Source organism: Dendrobates tinctorius, unplaced genomic scaffold (assembly GCF_039654945.1).
Source record: "Dendrobates tinctorius isolate UK_male_01 unplaced genomic scaffold, ASM3965494v1 ptg000099l, whole genome shotgun sequence".
NCBI lineage: Eukaryota > Metazoa > Chordata > Amphibia > Anura > Dendrobatidae > Dendrobates > Dendrobates tinctorius.
This window is the reverse complement of record NW_027361767.1, coordinates 6854256-6879549: the sequence shown is the minus strand read 5'-3', so window position 1 is coordinate 6879549 and position 25294 is coordinate 6854256. Positions and strand designations below refer to the sequence as shown.

Here is a 25294-nt window from a genome sequence, read left to right as displayed (position 1 = left end):
CCAGGACCGTCTCTTAAAAGTGTTTCAGCTGCGGGATCGGGCTACCAGCAGTGCAGAGCTTGCTCAGGAATGGCAGCAGGCAGGTGTGAGTGCATCTGCACGCACTGTGAGGCGGAGACTCTTGGAGCAAGGCCTCGTCTCAAGAAGGGCAGCAAAGAAGCCACTTCTCTCCAGGAAAAACATCATGGACAGACTGATATTCTGCAAGAGGTACAGGGAGTGGACTGCTGAGGACTGGGGTAAAGTCATTTTCTCTGATGAATCCCCTTTTCGATTGTTTGGGACATCTGGAAAACGGCTTATTCGGAGAAGACCAGGTGAGCGCTACCACCAGTCTTGTCTCATGCCAACTGTCAAGCATCCTGAAACCATTCATGTGTGGGGTGGCTTCTCAGCCAAGGGAATGGGCTCTCTCTCAGTCTTGCCTAAAAACACAGCCATGAATAAAGAATGGTACCAGAATGTCTTCCAAGAGCAACTTCTCCCAACCGTCCAAGAGCAGTTTGGCGATCAACAATGCCTTTTTCAACATGATGGAGCACCTTGCCATAAAGCAAAGGTGATAACTAAATGGCTCAGGGAACAGAACATAGAGATTTTGGGACCATGGCCTGGAAACTCCCCAGATCTTGATCCCATTGAGAACTTGTGGTCAATCATCAAGAGATGGGTGGACAAACAAAAACCTTCAAATTCAGACAAAATAAAAGCATTGATTTTGCAAGAATGGACTGCTATCAGTCAGGATTTGATCCAGAAGTTGATTGAGAGCATGCCAGGGAGAATTGCTGAGGTCCTGAAGAAGAAGGGTCAACACTGCAAATATTGACTTGCTGCATTAACTCATTCTAACTGTCAATATAACCTTTTGTTACTCATAATATGATTGCAATTATATTTCTGTATGTGATAAAAACATCTGACAAACACACATAAAAACCAGAGGCCAGCAGATCATGTGAAAATATAATATTTGTGTCATTCTCTAAACTTTTGGCCATGACTGTAGTGTTATTTATAGAAAATTGCAAGGGTTTTTTTTTTTTAATTATTTTTAATCACAATCTGTTAGAAAACAATTCTCAAAAATAAAAATGCATGTAACATAAGCTTGATTAAAGCAGCGGGTCATTTTCTGATTTCACTCCCTTTAAAGAAGCGTTATATCCGCTCTTCTTCAGACGACACTTGTTTTTAGCAAAATCAAAGGAAAAAATAATGTGTGTGTATATACCCTAATGAAAATAAATAAGTAAAAAAGCAAGTGCATTAAATAATATAGGGTACTTGGTAAACACTGTTTTGATCAAAAAAGTATAAAGCTGTCCCACCACGGCAAGGTGTACCCATTTGAGACAGTAACTAACGGTTAAAACCTACCTAGTGTGAATAGTGGCAGAGTCTCCGGGTCCCAAACGGACACCCAGCTTCAGAGGGACTAAGTGAACTACACAGCTCAGTAGAAAGGAGGCCACACTATTTGTACTGAATACAAAAATGCTGAAGAAAAACACTATTCACACTAGGTAGGTTTTAACTGTTAGTGCAGTTACTGTCTCAAATGGGTACACCTTGCCGTGGTGGGACAGCTTTATACTTTTTTGATCAAAATAGTGTTTACCAAGTACCCTATATTATTTAATGCACTTGCTTTTTTACTTATTTATTTTCAGTAGGGTATATACACACATTGTTTTTTCCTTTGGTTTTGCTTGCTTTTATGGCCAGTGTGAACATGCTTTTACATCACGCATGTCATTCAATTCTACTCCAGACACTTGTTTTTGGAGTAAAGATGGAGCGCAGACTGAAAATCTACCCAAACCAGACTCATTTTAATGTAGTAGTAGCAAAAAAAAAAAAAAAAAAAACACTTCTATATTTGTCACATTAGGGTATCAGTGTCAGATTGGGAAAGCTCGCAGCCCATCATATTATGTGTTTTGCATTTAATTTATGCACTGTGCCCTCATTTAGGCATTTTAACATTTTACAACATTCCTTTCACCGTTGATTTCCTCTGTAACTGGGGTTGCTATATTATCCCCAGTTACAATGGAAATTTGGTCTCCTGACTGCATAGCAGACCAAACCAAGTATCCTATGACCCACACATGACCGCTGTGTATGGGAGGATGAGGCGCTGTCAGTGCTTCCTATACTGTATACCTAAGCACTAGTTCGGGGCTATGTATACAGAGATCAAGAAGGTAGTCTTGGTAATAAATCATGTTTCTTCTTTTATGGGGGAGTCTGTGTCTAACAGCCGACTCCCTGCCTCCACAGCTGCACGATCTCCTGCAAGCAATTCACTTTGCATCTATGTTTTATAACGTCAGTGCAGAGTTAAGTGGGGACCGTCAGAATGTATATAGTCTATGGGTGTTCTACAATTTTTAAATAAAAACCTGATGTCGACCTAGCGATAATTGGCACAATATGGCATGCAGAATGAGGCTGCCCATTCCAGGCGGTTGTCATCAGATCCTCCTGCCAGCAGGGCATCAATAGCCAGAATGTAGATGAGAAAAATCTTTTTATTAAGAATAATTAACTATATGTCAGTAAATAATCTCAGCCAATAAAAATAAAAGTAGATAAGGAGTGCGGCGCCCTCCAGAGGACCGCACAAGACCTTACAACAGGCCATGCTCATTCTGGTCTCTTCCGCCAGGCAGTTACACCTTGAGTGTCGTGATGTGACCCTTGGTAGGTGCAGCGGCGCTCGGTGCCGGCGAGTTGATGCTTTCTGGTTTGTAGAAAAAATATTCCTGAACAAACAAACAAAAAAAAATCTCCATTACTGATTGTTGTTGTGTCCATGCACATTACAGGGAAGTTCATAGGGGAAAAAATAATCATTGAAAAGGGGGTGACCAGCTTTTGGGACAAGGCTTTATTTTACTTAGGTGCATGCATTTTTTGCTACAAATCATTTTTTTTTTTGAATTGGGGTGTTTATTAAAAATATTGCAGTATTTGACACTGGCTGCAGAATGAGTTAACCGGGAATCTGTCAGTCAGCCTTTTTCCGCGCTCTTGGCCGATTTATGGCCGCATGCATTAATGATGAACGGGCAGAGAAACGAAAGAGCCTGGAAAAGAGAGACTGGGCTAAATTTTTAGTGACGCCCAAGATTTTTTTTTTTTTTTACATGCATATTTTTGGGGCTAAAGAAAATAAACCACCGTAAAAACCATCCCACTGCGACAAGGTGTAGCCAATCAGAATGGCCCCCCCATCCCTATCCATTTGCCTACCAAGGTCTTAAATAGATGGGGGCAGAGACAGGATCCATGTGTGACGCTGGCAGATCACAGCCCATGAGGTTAGACATACCTTGAAGCCTATGGCCAGGAGCACGTGCATTAGTACCATGCCCACGAGCATGCCCACTGCCACCATTTTATTGTCTTTGCGAACCTGTGGCCAGAAAGCAAGGACAAGGACGAAGCCAGAGAGACACATTGCCACCAGGAGGATGATCCAGCGGAAAATCTCATAAGGAAGCACACAGAGAACCTGACAGGAGAAATACGGTAAGGAAATGTGGTGTCTCCATGGTATCAGTCTGCACACAGACCATTTGCAGTCAGATCCTCCTCCTCATTCAGGGACATTGCTAGGACTCCAGCTCTTATGGGAATGCTGATAAGGGGCTGACAGCGAAGCCCCCTCCACCTGTCGAACACCTTGAGATAGTGCACTTGCTGTTGACCGCAGCATCTGAGTGGTTAGCCATCCCAAATGAGCCCCTCCCTATCTGACCAGGCACATGTTCAAGTTTCTTGGGTTTTTTTTTTCCTCGCACATGCAGGTTTAAGAGCTGGGAAAAAAAAAATTCTCGTTTGGACACATTTATGGAGATTCATTTTTATGTCATAGTCTATTTTTTTGCTGATACCAGTGGGAAAAAAAAAACAAACAAAAAAAGTATGAAAAACAGACTGTATTTTTATTATCATTTGCAAATAACCAAAATGGACCAGTAAAATATCTGAAAAAATGTGGTTTCTTTTCTGTACTGGGGCCAGTAATAGTGATATGAATTTATAGCGGCTTTTTTTTGTTCCTTTTTTAAATGTACTTTATATTTATTTTTCCATTTATTTCACATATTTTATATTTTGCCCCCTTATAAGGTCATAAAAAAAAAAATAAAAAAAAATGATCTCCAGGTGGGCTTTGCAGCATTTAGATACTTTATCTTATTTCCCCTGTAACTGAGGTTTGGAAATTAGCCCCGGTTACAGGGAAAACTCAGCCTCCTGGCTGCAGAGCATCCTGTAAACTAGCAGCTCCTGCTCCCTCTTTAGACCCAGCAATCACATGACCGCTGGGTCAAGAGGAGGAACCGCCGTTTCTATGGGGGAGTCTGACAACTGGTTTTCCGCTCTCACAACTACATGATTGCGCACAGTTGCTCAGCTATGCAGTGATATTTTGGAACATCACTGTAGAGTTGAATGTGAACCTGAAAGTTCATGGCTGTCCATGAGTAGTTAACGATCACTGCGGTTTTCCAGGTGTTTCCCATGCAAGGACAGTCTGTGACCCCTGGTGGACGGAACAGGGACATATCTCCCCTGAATATTTGGGCCTTAGCGTTGTGTTGCTGTTCACAGGTGACATCTCCGGTTCTCCCACACATGTAGGGTATAGAGAGACATCGGGGCAGGCCGTACTCACTGTGGATGGGATGTACGCAGACAGGGAATAGCCATAGACACAGACTGTCTCCATGAAGCTGTAGGTGTCCACTGCTGAGCTCACTCCTTTCCGCCACTGAAGAAACCCCCAGAGAGCTAAAGGCACCAGCCAGGCGTAGCTGTATATGATGATGCCGGCCACTGTAACTACGGGGGCGAAGTGGACAGATTGGTGACAAGGCCGGAATCACCCCCCACGTCATGTAACGCTGACTCACACCCACCTTTGTGGAACTGTGGGCTGTAGTTGTAGCCCGGGAGGCCGTGCATCTGAATAAAGGTCGCCAGGTTCCCCATCACCGTGACGGTGATCACCAATGTGGCGCAAATCCAAAAAGGTCCTAACAAGAGGGCACAAATTATTATAGAGGGCAGATAAGAGCACCTTACTCTGTTGGGGGTATAAACGGACTGCCTTATTAAAGGGGATCTGCTCTATCATATCGGTTTGGACTGACACCTGGCACCCCCACTGTTCAGCTGTTACAGACTCCAGAGGCAGCAATATATAAGAAATGAACGGAGCTGCAACTCAGCTGCCACGCCGTTCAACACTTCCTTCTGTCCGGAGCCTATAACAGATGAGGATTTGGGGTGTCGGACCCCCACCAATCTCACATTAATGACCTATACTAACAACAGGACTTTAAAGTCATTCTGGCCGGACAACCCTTTAAATTCCCGCCTATGTCTTCATGGTGGCAGGAGCGGGTTGACTTTGCGCCATGCACACTCACCGTACAGATCGGGATTATTTCGGAGGTGATGTCGGACAAAGTTCTTTCCAGGCATCGGGATGAAGGACGCGCGGATCCGGTCGAGCACCTGATGAGAGAAATTATTATTTTACCAGTCGGGGGCACCGCTGTATCTATCTTACAGCCGGCACCAGCCGATAACGGCACGACCACCACGCAATGGCTGGTGCGACCTGCTCAACACAACGTACTATTAAAGGAGCTATCTGGAAGAAAGCAACTCTGGACATTCCCTTTAAAAGTAAAAGGTTTTGAAAGGTACAGATGAGAGAAATAATTTGCAGCAGTCTGAGTCAGCGGTCAGATCAGTCGTCTGTGACCGTTGGACGGAAGCCCTGCCAAACGCCTCCTACCTGCCGCCATCCCGACTCCTGTTCTCATTTCCAGTCCAGCAACGACGATGTTGTACCAGGGCTACACATCAAAAGAGAAGCCAAGATGGCGGCAGGTAGGAGGCGTTTTGCAGGGTTCTGGTCTGGTGACTACGGGCGACTGACCGGGCCGTTGGGGTGGGGGGTGGGGTCTTGTGAATCGATTTGCGCCTGTTTAATTAAAGGATTAATATTCTAATGATAATACACCCGCAGCTCCCAGGACGGTCACTCTCAGTATTATCCTGTGGGACACAAGATAGGTGCCATGGATGTTACACCTTATGCCCGTCCAAAAATAAGAAGTCGCTCTCCAACGAGCATCCAAATAATGGCATCTTTATGAATATAAGGGTGCAGGCAGATGGCTGTATTACTCGGACGAGGATCGCATCGCAATGCTCGGACTGGCCATCGGCTCTTCCAACTCACACGTGAGATGCATACAAATACACGCTGTCCAGCTCAGGTGAAGAGAGCCGACGGCCAGTCCGAGCATTGCAATGCGATCCTCGTCCGAGTAATATGGCCGACTGACTGCGCCCTGAGGGCGGATATGTGGAGGACCCACCTGGGAGGTGTCTACATCGTAGAGGTCCTGGTAGTACTGGAAGGTCCAGAAGCTGGAGGTTTTCTTCTGAGGTGCGAGGAGCTGAGAACAAAGAACAGACAGTGAGATCTCACAGGGAGGTCAATGTCTCTGGTTGTTACACAAGGGGCTGCGTACCTCAGTCTGATCCGTCTCACCCTCCTCCTCGCTGTCACCTCCCATCTGTAGCGTGGCATGCTGGGGTCTTGTCTCCTCGCTCACACTCTTTGTTGCAGCATTTGGAGTTTCAGCGAGTAGATCCGCTGCCTCATCGAACTCTGCACAGAGAGGGAAATGATGTCACGCTGCAGCTCTGCGGGTAAATGCAAACTCAACAAAATGGCAGCAGAGTGGAGGGAACACTGAAATACTGCTTAGAGCACACCAGCAGAACTGCAGCGAGGCGACCACCAGGTGGCAGCAGAATAGTCAAGCCGGGTCAATACCAGAGAGTAGCGTAGTACCAAGAGAAATACCAAACGCAGAGTCAGAGGAACACCAAAAAGGTCAGTACCGGTCAGAAGCAAGAGACGGGATCAGGTCAGAGCCAAAGCTGAGTTGGGTACCGGGAAGTCCAAACATGAATGGAAACACTGAGACGGGACAGGGAGAGAGGAATGAACAGACACGGGCACAGTCAGCAAAGTACAGCAGGACAAATCAGGGTATACCCAGAGTCAGCTACTCACGCCGTAGACAGAACATATTACTGACACTGCCTGCAGCACAGAGAAATAGCCAACCTGACACCAGAACAAGGCAGAGAAACGTTAACCCCTGACATGACCAGACCAGGGAAAACCCGGTCTGGATCATGACACATGGGCATCTATCTATGCACTTTACTGTTCCCTGTTATCAGCGATCTGAGCCTTGGGTCCAATCGCCCAAGTCAGTCACTAACAGCAGCAGGTAAGCAGTATGATCCCGACGGGTCATCCATAAACGAGACTGCGGTATGCCAGTGGCATGCCATGCCCCCATGGGGGCTTAGTCAAAGCCCCCTCTTTCGTTATCTTCGTCATCACCACTGGCTGAGCTTCAAAGGAGGCTGTGAATATTATTATTACTATGATATACTGCAACAATGATGCTGCAGATCAGACGGCAGCAGGGGAAGGGAAGACGGGCCGGGGACGGGAACAGGCCGGGGACGGCGGCAGGGGAAGGGAAGACGTGCCGGGGACGGCGGCAGGGGAAGGGAAGAAGGTCCGGGGACGGCGGCAGGGGAAGGGAAGAAGGTCCGGGGACGGCGGCAGGGGAAGGGAAGAAGGTCCGGGGACGGCGGCAGGGGAAGGGAAGAAGGGCCGGGGACGGCGGCAGGGGAAGGGAAGACGGGCTGGGGACGGCGGCAGGGGAAGGGAAGACGGGCCGGGGATGGGAAGACGACCCGGGGACGGCGGCAGGGGAAGGGAAGACGGGCCGGAGACGCCAGCAGAGCAGAGGGGGTGTCACACGGCTGCCGGCAGGTGGTCACAAAATTTGCTGATGTGGCGGCTGCACCAAGCTCCTGAGAGTTGATTCTCTCATCTCCAATCTCTGTAAAATATCAAACTAAAGAAACCTGAAACGATTTCTCCCATGAGGGTGACCAGCTTCCCGAAGAAAAAAAATACTATGGGGGAAAAAAAAAAGATAGTAAAACAGATCGTAAGGTTGTAAGCAACAAAACTAATACAATAAAAAATAAAAGATTAATGGCATCGGTCACATCTTCTTGGGAGAAGGAGCAAAAAATGAAGAGTTGTCCCGCAGTGTGAGGCCACTGTATCCCCATTGTGTTCCCGGCCCCTGCTACGTCACAGCACACACACACACATATATATATATATATATATATACATACACACACACACTCTACTCCCCCCTTATCTCTTCTTCCCACAACCGCATACAAGACTTCTCCTGTGCTTCCCCCATACTCTGGAACTCTCTGCCGCAACACATCAGACTCTCACGATCAACGGAAACCTTCAAGAAGACCCTGAAGGACCACCTGTTCCGACAAGCCTACAGCCTGCAACGATCCTCGGTCTACTGATCCACCGCACGACCTGCTCTACCCTCTCCTACTGTATCCTCACCCATCCCTGTAGACTGTGAGCCCTCGCGGGCAGGGCCCCCTCTCCTTATGTACTTGTGTGTCCCTTGTCTAAAGGCCCTGTCACACTAAGAGATATCGCTAGCAATATCGCTATAACTAGTGACGTTATAGCGATATTGCTAGCGATATCTCTGTGTCTGATACTTACCTACGACCGGCTCCCCCGCTGATTATCGCTGATCGCGCGAGAACGTTCAGGACTGTTTCTCGTCGGTCACTTCCTGCTGTGAGGACGAGCGACGCATGGAGCCGGGCGGGAGGACGCAGGATCGCCTGGTGTGACAGGTAAGTAGCGACCCCCGTCCCCAGCTGGTGAGATCTGCCTGTGTAGCAGCTCACTAGCGACCACTTAGCGATGCACCAGCGATCCTGACCGCGTCATATCACTGGTCGGGATCGCTGGTGCATCGCTAAGTGTGACAGTACCTTTACACACGTTTACTATACTTGTCTATATTTCCCCTTTTCACATGTAAAGCGTCATGGAATAAATGGCGCTGTATAAATGCATAATACTATAACAGCCGCCTATCCGCGCTCCTGTCGTTACCTTGGAATTGCAGTTGGTCGGCAGCCGCCATCTTCATCGGCGCGACATGCCCCAGGTCATGTGACCACCGCACTGCCAGCAGCTCAGCGGCCGCGTCACCACAACGAGGACTGCACCAACTGCTCAATAACACTGGGGGAGGACTTTACCGCCATCCCACCACTGGCCTACATCTATAAGGGTAATTATAAGCATCACACAGAGTCCGCATCCTCCACTGGAAGCGCCGCAGATCTCATGGGTAATAAATGGATCATTAGAAGTAAATGGACCCTCCCTGTGTAATAGTTAAATAGAACATTCTTCCCGGCACAAAAATAACGGAACTTCTACAAAGGGCTACTGTTCCATGGAGGGAAAAGTATTAGGATGCACAGACTGAGAGTGTACGGAAACCGGAAGTGGCTCCGGTGTTGTAGGACAGACATGGCCGGGAGATGTGTAGGAGTCGTATTCAGGAGGTCGTGCTCCGGGTCTGCTACTGCAGTGGCTGCAGAAACCAAGCCGGGGTTTTGGGAGCGAATGAAGGACAAGAAGATGGGTGAGTGGTGGCCATAGACGATGTAGGCGATATAGTATAGGAGGAAGACGTGGGACAGGGCTGACACTGACAGATCACTGAGTGCAACCGAGCAACTCCGACAGGGACTGATCAGCACAAAACTGTAATACTGCCCCCTATGTACAAGAATATAACTACTATAATACTGCCCCTATGTACAAGAATATAACTACTATAATACTGCACCTATGTACAAGAATATAACTACTATAATACTGCCCCCTATGTACAAGAATATAACTACTATAATACTGTCCCTATGTACAAGAATATAACTACTATAATACTGCTCCTATGTACAAGAATATAACTACTATAATACTGCCCCCTATGTACAAGAATATAACTGCTATAATACTGCTCCTATGTACAAGAATATAACTACTATAATACTGCCCCCTATTTACAAGAATATAACTACTATAATACTGCTCCTATGTACAAGAATATAACTACTATAATACTGCCCCCTATTTACAAGAATATAACTACTATAATACTGCCCCCTATGTACAAGAATATAACTACTATAATACTGCTCCTATGTACAAGAATATAACTACTATAATACTGCCCCCTATGTACAAGAATATAACTGCTATAATACTGCTCCTATGTACAAGAATATAACTGCTATAATACTGCCCCCTATGTACAAGAATATAACTACTATAATACTGCTCCTATGTACAAGAATATAACTACTATAATACTGCCCCCTATTTACAAGAATATAACTACTATAATACTGCCCCCTATGTACAAGAATATAACTACTATAATACTGCTCCTATGTACAAGAATATAACTACTATAATACTGCCCCCTATGTACAAGAATATAACTACTATAAAACTGTCCCTATGTACAAGAATATAACTACTATAATACTGCTCCTATGTACAAGAATATAACTACTATAATACTGCCCCCTATGTACAAGACTATAACTACTATAATACTGCCCCCTATGTACAAGACTATAACTACTATAATACTGCCCCCTATGTACAAGACTATAACTACTATAATACTGCTCCTATGTACAAGAATATAACTACTATAATACTGCCCCCTATGTACAAGAATATAACTACTATAATACTGCCCCTATGTACAAGACTATAACTACTATAATACTGCTCCTATGTACAAGAATATAACTACTATAATACTGCCCCCTATGTACAAGAATATAACTACTATAATACTGCCCCCTATGTACAAGAATATAACTACTATAATACTGCCCCCTATGTACAAGAATATAACTACTATAATACTGCCCCTATGTACAAGAATATAACTACTATAATGCTGCCCCCTATGTACAAGAATATATCTACTATAATACTGCCCCTATGTACAAGAATATAACTACTATAATACTGCCCCTATGTACAAGAATATAACTACTATAATACTGCCCCCTATGTACAAGAATATAACTACTGTAATACTGCCCCCTATGTACAGGAATATAACTACTGTAATACTGCCCCCTATGTACAGGAATATAACTACTGTAATACTGCCCCCTATGTACAGGAATATAACTACTGTAATACTGCCCCCTATGTACAAGAATATAACTACTGTAATACTGCCCCCTATGTACAGGAATATAACTACTATAATACTGCCCCCTATGCACAAGAATATAACTACTGTAATACTGCCCCCTATGTACAAGAATATACTGTAATACTGCCCCCTATGTACAAGAATATAACTACTGTAATACTGTCCCCTATGTACAAGAATATAACTACTGTAATACTGCCCCCTATGTACAAGAATATAACTACTGTAATACTGCCCCCTATGCACAAGAATATAACTACTGTAATACTGCCCCCTATGTACAAGAATATAACTACTGTAATACTGCCCCCTATGTACAAGAATATAACTACTGTAATACTGCCCCCTATGTACAAGAATATAACTACTGTAATACTGCCCCCTATGTACAGGAATATAACTACTGTAATACTGCCCCCTATGTACAAGAATATAACTACTGTAATACTGCCCCCTATGTACAGGAATATAACTACTGTAATACTGCCCCCTATGCACAAGAATATAACTACTGTAATACTGCCCCCTATGTACAAGAATATAACTACTGTAATACTGCCCCCTATGTACAGGAATATAACTACTGTAATACTGCCCCCTATGTACAAGAATATAACTACTGTAATACTGCCCCCTATGTACAAGAATATAACTACTGTAATACTGCCCCCTATGTACAAGAATATAACTACTGTAATACTGCCCCCTATGTACAAGAATATAACTACTGTAATACTGCCCCCTATGTACAAGAATATAACTACTGTAATACTGCCCCCTATGTACAAGAATATAACTACTGTAATACTGCCCCCTATGTACAAGAATATAACTACTGTAATACTGCCCCCTATGTACAAGAATATAACTACTGTAATACTGCCCCCTATGTACAAGAATATAACTACTGTAATACTGCCCCCTATGTACTTATTTTCTCTCTTGCTTTTCCTCAGTTATCTGGACGAGGAGCCTCCTGCGTGATTATAAGGAAGCCTGTAAGGATATTGTAGTGGGAGCCAGGGAGCGCCCCTTTAAGGCCTCGGTGTATCTGTCCTTGCTGGCAGGGGTGGGGGTCTGCTCGTCTACAGCCCCCTCTGAGGACTCTTTCCAGTGCTCCCTCCTGGAAGCGTCGGCATGTCTTCTCCTCCTTTCGCCTTGGACGAGGAGCGGGACGTCTGATGGCCACGTGCAGTATCTCCTCGCCCTGAGCCAGCAGGGCCGCCTGCGACACGTGAAGCTGCTGGGTTTGTCCCTGGTGTACGAGGCTCCGTGTGACCCGGCCTGCGATCTGTACACCACCCAGTGCCCGCACCTGCAGCCCCGCGTGTCGGACTTTCCCGGCCGGGTCCTGGACGTTGGCTTCTTCGGACGCTGGTGGCTTCTTAGGAATAAGATGAAGGACTTTGACATCAATGAAGACGAGTTCCGTCACCTTCCTCCCAGCATGAAAACCATCGCCTATAATGATCTCCACTCGGAGGAAAACGAGAAACTCTATGAGCTCAAATTCCAGCCGGTTGTTATGTGTGAAGACCTCCAGTGATGGGATCGGGGGGCTGTATACTATCCAGACTGCTGTGTATTTATAGGTGCAGATTGCTGGAGGAGCGTGGCTCTGATCACACCGGCATCCATTGTAGCGCAAGCCGTGCTGCTCTACAGTGGAAAGAAGCTGATGAGGGGATGGGACACCTGTTCTGAAAGGGGCTGTCCACGACTAGAAAACATGGCGGCTTTTTATAGAAACGGCACCATCCCGGCCAAAGAGCAGTGTCTGTTCTTTATCACAGCCTGGCGTACCACACTATGCTCTAGGAATAAATACATATTGTTTTATACCAGTTATTGCCACTAGAGGGCAGTCTGTGTTGCTATTCAGGTCAATATAAAAGGTATTTTTATTTTTTATTTTTTTTAGAATTACTTATGAAGTTGGATTTCATAAAAAAAATGTTCCCCAATTTGCTTTTATAGGCTTTTTTTTTTTTTTGCAGATTGAACTCTGTCTTGGTCATAAATCGGGTAGGAAAAGCTCAGGAAAAGACAGATGAAGAATAAGGCTATGTTCACACTCAGCATTTTTTTCTCTACAGCCAAGATTGGCTCTCTTGACTGTGTATTTATGGAAAAAAAAGCGTTAAGCTCAAATTTTAGCTTTTTTTTTTTTTTTTTTTCTCCTAGTTTTCTAGGCGTAAAAAAAACAAAAAAATACTTGGGAACATGGCTTCAAGGAGCATTCACACTGCAGCTGAGTGGAAATGTCTGAGTGTTTGAGGAGTTTTTAGATTTGGAAGAGATTCTGCTGGGAAAAAAAAACTCCTTATGCACATAGCCTACAGAGCTCCCTTATAGATTCTCAGTTAACTCATTCTGCAGCAAACACCATAAGTGATTTGTTTTTGTTTGTTTTTTTGCCAATGAATAGGTACGGCTTATTGGGGCCAGCAGCAATGGCGTTTGCCCCCCGCAAAAGTGGCCATGCACGTGTGCGCCCCTCTATGACCTCCCCCCTCCTCTGTACGACATGCAGCATTAGTGCTTCCTGCGGGGTGGAATATCCCCCACCCACAATAACCTTCCTCTCCGGCGGGACTGTGTAAGAGCGACGCTCTGCTCCTCTCCCTGCTCTGGCTGATAACAGAGGGTAATAGCTTACGCTCGGCCTTTATGATCCGGTGGGTGGGGGGGGGGGGGGGTTAGACCTGACATTAATGATCCTCCATTAAACAAGAAAAGCTGAGAATGAGCGGAACAATGTGGATAAAACGTTACCGTGGCAACCGGAGCTGTCACCGTAATTAAGGCGGCGGTGGAATTAATAGCGCTAATTAAGAGCTTTATAATAAGAGGTTGTATCGTCAGAGCCGGGGAGCGGCGGTGTCAGGTGAGGGCTTGCAGCTTTACAGGTAATGCTGGGAGTCGTAGTTCAGTGCACATCTGGTACTGAGCGAGGTCAGAGGAGATTACATTAATGCCTCCCCCCCCCCCCCCAAACTGTCTTCTTTTGTGTATGGGAGGTCTTGCAATGCGCTGAGAGAAAGATGGGGCAGATAGATTTTGACATGTCTGATCGTTTGGGTCACAGGGAAAATATCTTGGGAGAGGATTTTGCATGCAACAGGAGGTTCAGGATGAGCAGGTCCTGGTTATTTTGCTGAGGGCTTAATACTAGAGTACACTATATTTGTGACCACTAGGTAAAGCTTCGCCCGCCCTCCGGTATTATATGGAGGTTGTGCACACAGTATAGCAGTGCAGCACACCCAGGCGGGATTACTCCGGCACAGCGGATTACTCTCCGGCACAGTAGATCCCGCCGTGTGAATAGCTTGTTGTTCGGCCGTATCTCTCCTCTGATCTGTAGGTGATTATCCAGGTCGTGTCTGGACAGGACTGTTTGTGTAACCAGGTACTTGCATCACTGCTGTATCAGGCCGGGGCCAGCCGGACCCTAAAAGAGAGGGAGGAAACTGCGCCTGCAATCCTTACAGCATAGGGGGTGAGGTTTTGGCCCAGTCATAGGGGCTTATATTTTAGGTGCACTGACCTGAGCGTCTAGGGATTTTGGAGGTTAGACCCTGATGTTGGGGGGGGGAGGCTGGGCTCACAGTCTCTGTTCAGCTGGTCAACTTCTTCCACCAAATTCCCCCTCAATATTTGTATGGAGCACAGTCATGGGGAACAGAAAAGGGTCTTCACCAAACATACCAGAAAGCTGGAAGATACATTTGTCACAATGTCTTATGCTGAAAATGTAAGACTTCCCTTTAGTAGAACTAAGGGCCCAACGCCGACCCCTGATAAGCGCAGAGCATTATCCTCCTCCACCGTCGGTACAGCGGGCCCAGTGTTGTCAAGGGGTAACGTTCTTCTGGAATCCACAAACCCAGACTCCTCCATCAGACGCAGATAGTGCGGTGTGGTCTGTCACTGCACAGAACACGTCTCCTCCAGAGTCCAGTGATGGAGGCTTTACACTACTGCATCCGACGCTCCGCCTTGTGCTTGATGTACGGCTGCATGTAGCTGCTCTGCCATGAAGCTCCCGGCGGGGGTGCAGTGTTTGTGCTGATGTTATTCCAGAGGAGGTCTGGACTCTGCAGTTATGGGGTCAGCAGAGCGTTTGTGAGTTTTCTGGCCTCTGCTCCTCAGCACTCGGCCCCCCGCTCTATAACATTACGGGGTCTGCACTTTGTGGCTGAGTTGCTGCGGTTCCTTCCACTTCTCAATAATATCACTCACAGGTGATGGGGGAAGAGTCAGGAGGAAGAAATGTCAGGGACAGACTTGTTACCCCGGTGGCCCTTATTACAGAACCGCGCTGGTATCAGTGAGTTCTGCACCACCGGCCGTTCTGGTTGTAAGGGTGGATGGCATGGTGGGGGGCCAGAGGGTATACACTGGGGGGATAAGGGGCAGGAGGTTATAGACCGGAGGGGCCCGATGTCATACGCCGGTGGACGAGGGGCCGGATGTACAGACACAACTCTATGGGCATCGGACATGCTGATTGTCTCCAGCTTTCCCAGACGCTGGCTACTGTCCATTATGGCCCTGACTAGAATGGCTTCTGTCTCTGGGGGGGCAGCACTAGGTGATACTCACACATTACAACCCCTGCTTTCCTGGCAGGTGGGGTCTGTGTTTTTCGTGCCTCCTTTCTCGGAGCCCTGGTTACCCTTTGTGTCCCGGCTTTCCCCTCTGAATGGAGCGCACCCTTCCGCTGCCGCTCGGCTCTGGTTATTGACATAAAGGCTTAGTTGTCAGAGCGCAGGTGACACACGACGGCTTCTCCTCCTCCAGGTACACAGCGCTGTATTTACCAGCAGCCGTGTCTCCCAACACAACGCCGCCGTGCCGCTGCCTGGAGAGGGGACGCTGCCGGCCACCATGGCATCCAAGACCAGTGGGAAAAGATCCTCTGTGGCCAGCGTGCGGATCAGCCTGGACAATGCTGACAAATCGGGGCCGAAAATGGTAAAGTCTTCACTGAGCTGTAACATTATAATGTCTGCTGTAGCGTTATAAGCTTATTACAAGCCTGACGAGCTACAGAATACGTGAGGATATCTGCAGGTTATATGTGACCCCGCGTGACCTCATTACCTGCCGCACATTCGTGGTCAGGGGTCCGGCCCGGCCACGACTCACCTGTTCCAAACTCAACAGTGTAATGTTCGGGTCAGGAGGGAGACCCCCGGCCGCTCCGGCCCTCACGATCCAAATTCGGACCATGAAGCAGAGATTATAGTAGAGATTACAGGCTCAATCCTGGGGTGGGGGCAATTAATTTTCCCAAGAGCCCACTGGACAGTCCATGACTGCTGTGGAGGCCCAACCAATAGGCTGAAGTTATTTTTGCTCAATATTAATTATGATTTTATTTTAATAATTGCGTGCCTTAATATTGAGCAGAATGAAGTATTTTAACATCCCCTATATACAGTGAGCCCCCACATGGCCTCCTATCTACAGTATGAGCCCACACATAGCCTCGTTTATATTCAGTATGAGCCTGCACATAGCCCCCCTATATACAGTATGACCCACACATCCCCTATCTACGGTATGAGCCTTCACATAGCTTCCTACAGCGAGGTCCATATATATTTGGACAGAGACAACATTTTTCTAAACACTGTATATAGTAGGCTATGTGCGTGCTCACACTGTATATAGGGGATGTGTGGGGGCTCATAATGTACATACAGTTAGGTCCATATATATTTGGACACATTTTTCTAATTTTGGTTCTAGACATTACCACAATGAATTTTAAACAAAACAATTCAGATGCAGTTGAAGTTCAGACTTTCAGCTTTCATTTGAGGGTATCCACAAACATGTGCCACCCTGTTTTTAAAGGGACCAAAAGTAATTGGACAATTGACTCCAAGGCTATTTCATGGACAGGTGTGGGCAATCCCTTCGTTATGTCATTCTCAATTAAGCAGATAAAAGGCCTGGAGTTGATTTGAGGTGTTGTGCTTGCATTTGGAAGGTTTTGCTGTGAAGGAAACATGCGGTCAAAGGAGCTCTCCATGCAGGTGAAACAAGCCATCCTTAAGCTGCAAAAACAGAAAAAAAACCATCCGAGAAATTGCTACAACATTAGGAGTGGCAAAATCTACAGTCCCGTGTTTGAGACTCTTAAATGAGGCTCCACGGACTTTATTTGCATATTCGTATTTCCCAGGGAGCAATGCACCTAGGATTTCACTGATTGAGCGCCTTTGCCGGCTGCCGCAGTGTTTTCTTTGACTGGTCTCCCTGAGGTCAGTGATTGTTTCGAAAATCTACAGTTTGGTACATCCTGAGAAAGAAAGCACTGGTGAACTCATCAATGCAAAAAGACCTGGGCGCCCACGGAAGACAACAGTGGTGGATGATCGCAGAATAATCTCCATGGTGAAGAGAAACCCCTTCACAACAGCCAACCAAGTGACCAACACTCTCCAGGAGGTAGGCGTATCAATATCCAAATCTACCATAAAGAGAAGACTGCATGAAAGTAAATACAGAGGGTTCACTGCACGGTGCAAGCCTCTCATAAGCATCAAGAATCAAAAGGCTAGACTGGACTTTGCTAAAAAACATCTAAAAAAGCCAGCACAGTTCTGGAAGAACATTCTTTGGACAGATGAAACCAAGATCAACCTCTACCAGAATGATGGAAAGAGAAAAGTATGGTGAAGGCGTGGTACAGCTCATGATCCAAAGCATACCACATCATCTGTAAAACACGGCGGAGGCAGTGTGATGGCTTGGGCAGGCATGGCTGCCAGTGGCACTGGGTCACTAGTGTTTATTGATGATGTGACACAGGACAGAAGCAGCCGAATGAATTCTGAGGTCTTCAGAGCCATACTGTGTGCTCAGATCCAGCCAAGTGCAGCCAAACTGATTGGTCGTCGTTTCATACTACAGATGGACAATGACCCAAAACATAAAGCCAAAGCAACCCAGGAGTTTATTAAAGCAAAGAAGTGGAATATTCTTGAATGGCCAAGTCAGTCACCTGATCTCGACCCAATTGAGCATGCATTTCACTTGTTAAAGACTAAACTTCAGACAGAAAGGCCCACAAACAAACAGCAACTGAAAACCACCGCAGTGAAGGCCTGGCAGAGCATCAAAAAGGAGGAAACACAGCGTCTGGTGATGTCCATGAGTTCAAGACTTCAGGCAGTCATTGCCAACAAAGGGTTTTCAACCAAGTACTAGAAATGAACATTTTAATTACAATTATTTAATCTGTCCAATTACTTTAGGTCCCTTTAAAAGCAGGGTGGCACATGTTAAGGAGCTGAAACTCCTAAACCCTTCATCCAATGTTAATGTGGATACCCTCAAATGAAAGCTGAAAGTCTGAACTTCAACTGCATCTGAATTGTTTTGTTTAAAATTCATTGTGGTAATGTCTAGAACCAAAATTAGAAAAATGTGTCCAAATATATATGGACCTAACTGTATGTACAGTATGAGCCCCCACACATCCCCTATATACAGTGTGAGCCCGCACATAGCCTACTATATACAGTGTGAGACCCATATAGCCTCCCGTATACAGTATGAGCCTGCACATAGCCCCCATATACAGTATGAGACCACACATCCCCTATTTACAGAGCCTCCTGTATACAGGGTGAGCCCCACACATAGCCTCCTATATACAGTCTGAGCCACGCACATAGCCTCCTGTATACAGGGTGAGCCCCGCACATAGCCTCCTATGTACAGTCTGAGCCCCGCACATAGCCTCCTGTATACAGGGTGAGCCCCGCACATAGCCTCCTGTATACAGGGTGAGCCCCGCACATAGCCTCCTGTATACAGGGTGAGCCCCGCACATTGCCTCCTATGTACAGTGCTTTCACCATCCTGACTATGATCTATCCATAATTCAGATATTACATTTCTGTGTTTTCCCAAGGCTGAAAATCCTGGCACTTGAACCCACAGAAGCGAATATGTCCCCCGATCACAGATCTCTCCATGGATAGTGTTGGTATCAGAGTATTGTAGGTATGTCCTGGAAATATTGCATTTCCATGTGATGTCCCTGGTGTGGGCTGGAGACGTCCAGTCTGCCTACTGGAAATTATCTTCCCTGAATACATTAGCGCCTTTTTTTTGGGCAGGAAACACACAGAACCCCTAACTATTGTGATTACCGCCTGTGATATCGGATTTTTTATTTCTCTTCTCCATGACATGTAGCATTATAACCTTACTCCAGCCGTGCTGGAATAAGCCAAGTATGATTCTATTGCACCTAGGATTAATGAGCGAGTAAATGAAATAATGCCGCACTTTTCCCATGTGTAGCCTATAAGGAGTAAGCCCTTCCTGGGTAATGTGTCCATCATTAATCAAGCATCTTGGAGTCTTACCGGTCTGCTCGCTGCCCAAAGAATGACCAAGAACCTGAAGGTAAGTCTAGCATGAACCAGGTGGATCAGGATGAACTTGTGATGCAAGGGAGTAATTTGGCCGGCAGTGAAGAGGGCTGCCGGCAATGGGTAATGGGGGGGCATTATAAATTCCGATAAGTAGGGGTTGAGACTTTTGTGGACGGCGAGCATGTGACATGTCAAAAAGAACAAAGTATATTATAAGGTTTAATATTACAACATATCATTACGCTATGATTATTTCGATATTTTGTAATACCACTTTTCACCAGTAGGGGTCAGCACTAATTCCAGTCACTGCCTAGAAAGAGTCCATTTTTCCTTAGCCACATTATGTAGTAGTGGAGACAGCGCCACCTGCAGGCTATAAAAGGGAAATAATAATATTGTGTATTATGATAAAGTACTTACAGCAGATGAATGGCGAACTGCGGCTTCAGATACACGTGACATGATGGGCAGCTCGGTGACGGACATCCATCTACAGGAGTTATTATGGGACCAGTTCTGTAGTCAGACCATATTCACTGCTCAGTGGACCTGAAGAGCCACTTTTTGGCTTCCCACGTCTCTTCCTGGCAGCAGAGATATTGCTCATTTTGTCTGGCACTGTGTATGGGGGCCATGCAGGTTGACAGTTTATAGACGCACTGTTTACAGGGGAGATTCCGACAGCGGATATTGGGCTATTCGCTATCTGACACAATTAATCGGGGTGCATGGTCACTGCACTGATTATGGGGCCATTCCCTGCATTGTATTCTTATTATCAGCAGTCTGTGGACAGTGATAGTTTATAGGGACAATTCCTGTCTGGCACTGGTTATAGAGAAACATTAGCATTTCTCAGGCTGACTCTTTTATAGCGCAGTCATTGTCCTATATCATTGCTCTCAGTCTAGCACTGTATATAGGGACACTAGCACTGCTTATAGCATGACAGACTATTTAGAGGGGAATTCTGACACTGGTTATAAGGGGACTATGACACTGCTTATGTGATCACTGTGTGAAACTGGTTAAAGGGGTGCTTTGGTACTCCGTATGTGTTCACTCTGTCTGAAACTGGTTATAGGGGCACTTTGGCAATGTTTGTGATCACTGAGGCTTACATTTTTTTTAGAGGGGCACTCAGTCATTGCTTATGTGATCACTCTCTATAAAGCACTTGTTATAGGAGTACTTTGGTACTGCTTATATGATCTCTTTGTCTGACACTGGTTATAGGGGCACTTAGGACCTGCTTATGTGATCGCTATGAGGCTGGAGGGGCACTAGTTATATGACCACTGTCTGACACTGGTTATAGGGGCACTTAGAACCTGCTTATGTGATGCTATGAGGCTGGAGGGGCACTAGTTATATGACCATTGTCTGACACTGGTTATAGGGGCACTTTGGTACAGCTTATGTGATCACTATGAGGCTGGAGGGGCACTAGTTATATGACCACTGTCTGACACTGATTATAGGGGCACTTAGGACCTGCTTATGTGATCGCTATGAGGCTGGAGGGGCACTAGTTATATGACCATTGTCTCACACTGGTTATAGGGGCACTTTGGTACAGCTTTTGTGATCACTATGAGGCTGGAGGGGTACTAGTTACTGTATATGATCACTCTTTGACTGACACTGGTTATAGGGCATTATAGCACTGCTTACGTGATTACTCTCAGGCTGACACTGATTACTTGGGCACGCTTAGGCTGGCACTGTCATGGTATGCTGGTACATTGCCAATCTTTATAGGAATACTCCTTTGCTGCCACTATTAATGAGGTCACTTTTAGAGTTTACATGCACTCTTAATTGGCGCACTTAGGCCAGCACTGATTATGGGGGTGCCCCTGCCATGCTGCAGTCAATGGCTTCTTAGACCTTAAATCTCCCCGTTCCCTGTTCCTGATGATGGCAGCCATGCTGTACTCATACCCTTGTATCTCGGTTAGGAGAGACGAGCCCAGAAAGTGGCGCTGGTGAAGAAGATTGAAATAGTAGAACCTCAGGTGAGTGATGCCATCTTGCCCTTTGGGTACCACCAGGGCAGCATTTGGATCATAAACGGGGGGTAGACATGATATATACCAGATGTGGCCCCCCCAAACATGAATTCCTCATAGACCACCCCCACTGTGAAACATGCATGCCTCTTCCCCTCAAACCAGTCACCTTCCTTACGGGCGCTATATACGCGTGTCGCGAGCGCCTCGATGGTCGCTGACATTGTATACGCGCCACAACTCCCGGGCCCATGCTGTCGTTGCCATGGCGACGAGATTTGCCAGCGTTCTGAGTTAAGCAGTGAAAAAGCCTCGGAACTTCATCAAATTCCGTAGCCATGGCAACAATAGAACGTAGCCGGGGTGACTTTTTTTTTTGCAGTTCTGAAGAAAAGAAATTTTACTTAAAGGGCCCATGTATTAAATATGGGGACATTTTTCCCAAAATAATAAATGCTTTTTTTTTTTTATAGTGTCCTGCTGAACTGAAGAAAGATGGATATTAATAGGGCTTCGATCACCCCACGCTCCTGTTATTATACCATTCGTCATACTACTTACTCAGGGGTGGCGCCAGCAATCCGGGGGTCCATGGTGACTGAGGGGGGGCGCACTCTGCCCAGGCTTCGGTTTAAAGAACCCAACATATGGTATCTAAGGCGAGGACTCAGGACTAACTGCTCGCTCCGATCGCAGTAGTGTAACCGCTTTAGGTGCCGCTGTCCATTCTGACCGTGACTTTCAGGAGGTTGGAAAATCATCCGAGTCCCCAAGAGGAGACAAATAAAAAATGTGAAAAATTTAAAAAATTATAAACGTCCAAATCGACTACTTTATCCTGTAAATAAAATCCAAAGAATAAAAAAAACAAAATTAAATAAGAATACAAATAATAAATAAATAAAATATTTTTATTTTTTAATTATATTATCACCATGTGTGCAATTGAAATAGCAAAACCACATCTTTTTGGTTACTTTACCCCTTCAAAAAAAAAAAAAAAAAGTCATGGGGCAAAAAGTGGTACCAATAAAAAACTGCAGCCCATACTGTAAAAAAGTAGAATAACCCGATATAACGGTATCAAACAAGAAGTTTAAAATTTTTAGTTAGAGGAAGGAGGAAAAATTGAAGGTGAAGAGGGTCCCGCTGGGACGACTTAGCCATGTAGTGATCTTTTCTACTTTCTCTAACCCCCCACAGCCTCCGTCTTTTGCCTCTCGGCCACCAGAGAAAGTCCAGGTCTCCGCCATAAGGAACATTCTGGAAAGTTACCTCCCGTTACGGTTGGGGGGCACCACTTATGACCCCCAAAAAGTGCCATCGCTAGTGAAGGAGATCAGCGAGGAGATCAGGATCCAGGTGAAGAAGGTGTTACCTGCACGATACAAGATGCTGTGTGTGGCCACCATGGGCGAGAGAGGGCAGGAAGACATCAAAGTGGTCAGCCGCTGCCTCTGGGACCCCCACGCTGACAATTATGCAGCTCACGTGTACCAGAATGATAGTCTGTTCTGTGTGGTGTCTGTATACACGGTATTCTGCGAGTGACACCGCGTGAGCCTACTATATGACTGTCACTATATGTCCTGTATGTCGTCAGTGTAACCCCGGCTGTGGGGCCAAGGACATTGCTCTGCCCGCAGCCAAAGAAACTATGGCGGGAAAAATGGACTTGTCAGGCTCTGCTGTTTCTAGTAGTTGTGGGGACATGGGGTTTTCAGGTGCTCATAAAGGGTTAATCAGTGGGCACTAAGGATGTCCATTACACAGCCCCCTGTATTGGAATCTGATGGTCTGCACACAGCCCCCAATGTCCATGGCGGCACAAAGACAGCCAAAAGCCACATATATATGTAATAACCCCGAAAACCGCTGTCAGCCCCGACCCCCCATCTCTGGACGTCACACGAGTATCCGACCGTGATTGTGATCTGTAATATGATCCAATAAACCTCCAGTGTCTCGTTACAGATTTACCTCAGAGTCCGGAGCGCAGCGATCCTGCATCATGCCCGATAACATTCACACCTGTATGACTGGAGCAATGGGAGCATAGGCGGACAATGGAAGGCCGGGGAGGACGAGGGACGTAGTGGTACCTCAAATATCAAATGCGTCCTTATCCTGCACCCCGAGTGTCATTATCCTGCCCCCCCAGTGTCAGTGTCATTATCCTGCACCCCCAGTGTCAGTGTCATTATCCTGTACCCCGAGTGTCATTATCCTGCACCCCAAGTGTCAGTGTCATTATCCTGCACCCCCAGTGTCAGCGTCATTATCCTGTACCCCGAGTGTCATTATCCTGCCCCCCCAGTGTCAGTGTCATTATCCTGCACCCCCAGTGTCAGTGTCATTATCCTGTACCCCGAGTGTCATTATCCTGCACCCCAAGTGTCAGTGTCATTATCCTGTACCCCAAGTGTCAGCGTCATTATCCTGCACCCCGAGTGTCAGCGTCATTATCCTGCACCCCCAGTGTCAGCGTCATTATCCTGCACCCCCAGTGTCAGTGTCATTATCCTGTACCCAAGTGTCATTATCTTTTACCCCAAGTGTCAGTGTGATTATCCTGCACCTTCAGTATCATGGTATCATGTACCTCGATTATCAGCGTCGTTATCCTGCACCCTTAGTATCAGTATCCTGTACTCCCACCAGTGGTGCTGCATCACTTGGCCACTGGATCACCCAGAACTGCTGCAGCTGATCAGTCATCACTGATTGTCTGCAGCGGTCATGTATTGCCCCTCACCTGTCTCATCAGAGGAGGAAGCTAGGAGCTGGTCGGGATTACTGGCGCCACCAGCCAGGTTGATGAGGCTGTTCTTTTACCAGTAGTGGAGACCCCCTTTGAGATGACGGCGTGCCTCCCTGCAGACTCACGCCGTCATGTGCTCACTGGAGAGGAATGAGCCTCGATCATCATCCACCCAACACATTTTCCAGTTGCTGTTCTGCCCCCACAACCTGCAGGCACGGAGATGGAGAACGGGGGCGGCTTTATCTCCACCGCAGGGCCACAATGCCTGCCCCCTAGTGGTCAGGGGCAGTGATGGAGCGTCCACACACCAGGACAAGGCGCCAGCTGTCCGCCACGTGTGTCATCAAAGCAGAAACCGCTGCAGGCCGTCCCTCAACACCTACGTACCCAAGTGGCGGCTACCAACACACAGCTGTGCCTTATTCACCCTCCCCAGGTCTAACGCTAAGCCGCTGATCCCAGGGCCTGTTATTACCTGTCACATCAACAGCGCTGCAGCCAATCACTGAGCTCAGCAGCTCTGCCCGAGTTCAGCTCATGACACAATGGAAAAATCCCTTTAATATTTTCTTAAAGGGGCATATTTGTGTTAAAGGGACATTCACAAGGAAGATGTATGCAAATGTATGCAAATTTTGTATAAAAAAAATACTGTAGTTTTTTCTTTCTGGCTGTATTACGCTGAAGATGGACCGGGGCTTTGATAAGTGGCGCTGCCCCAGTTACAGACGAACACATTGTAACCTTCTGCCATCACTTGCTTTTACACCCCATCCTTTCTGAGCCAGGGATGGGGTGCCAATCCTGGAAGTGGGGTCACACCGGTGGTGACCTGTACAACTCCATTAATATATCACAGAAAGGCCAACTACTACCCCAAGG

General features: G+C 46.4%; 3 protein-coding genes across 5 annotated transcripts; 2 read left to right on the top strand and 1 right to left on the bottom strand.

Annotated features, from left to right (window-relative positions):
- Positions 1-2519: 2519 nt before the first annotated feature.
- YIPF2 (Yip1 domain family member 2) lies at positions 2520-24656 on the bottom strand. 3 transcript variants are annotated; one of them, XM_073587528.1, is made up of 9 exons: positions 24404-24656; positions 22210-22486; positions 6567-6706; positions 6411-6491; positions 5448-5535; positions 4935-5051; positions 4691-4857; positions 3341-3523; positions 2520-2771 (listed from the first exon to the last, which is right to left on the bottom strand). In XM_073587528.1, the coding sequence occupies exons 3-9, from the start codon at positions 6609-6611 to the stop codon at positions 2679-2681; spliced, it is 774 nt and encodes a 257-aa protein (XP_073443629.1). In that variant the 5' UTR covers positions 6612-6706; positions 22210-22486; positions 24404-24656; the 3' UTR covers positions 2520-2678. The 3 variants fall into 3 exon arrangements, with proteins under 3 accessions (XP_073443629.1, XP_073443627.1, XP_073443628.1); XM_073587526.1 differs by lacking the exons at positions 22210-22486; positions 24404-24656 and adding an exon at positions 9083-9269; XM_073587527.1 differs by lacking the exons at positions 2520-2771; positions 3341-3523; positions 22210-22486; positions 24404-24656 and adding exons at positions 3534-3827; positions 9083-9269.
- TIMM29 (translocase of inner mitochondrial membrane 29) lies at positions 9301-13074 on the top strand. The gene is made up of 2 exons (XM_073587529.1): positions 9301-9623; positions 12185-13074. The coding sequence occupies exons 1-2, from the start codon at positions 9452-9454 to the stop codon at positions 12772-12774; spliced, it is 762 nt and encodes a 253-aa protein (XP_073443630.1). The 5' UTR covers positions 9301-9451; the 3' UTR covers positions 12775-13074.
- On the top strand, positions 15336-23619 carry LOC141099305 (dynein light chain Tctex-type protein 2B-like). Its single transcript, XM_073587530.1, has 4 exons — positions 15336-16208; positions 19560-19664; positions 21598-21654; positions 22852-23619. The coding sequence occupies exons 1-4, from the start codon at positions 16122-16124 to the stop codon at positions 23197-23199; spliced, it is 597 nt and encodes a 198-aa protein (XP_073443631.1). The 5' UTR covers positions 15336-16121; the 3' UTR covers positions 23200-23619.
- Positions 24657-25294: the final 638 nt, after the last annotated feature.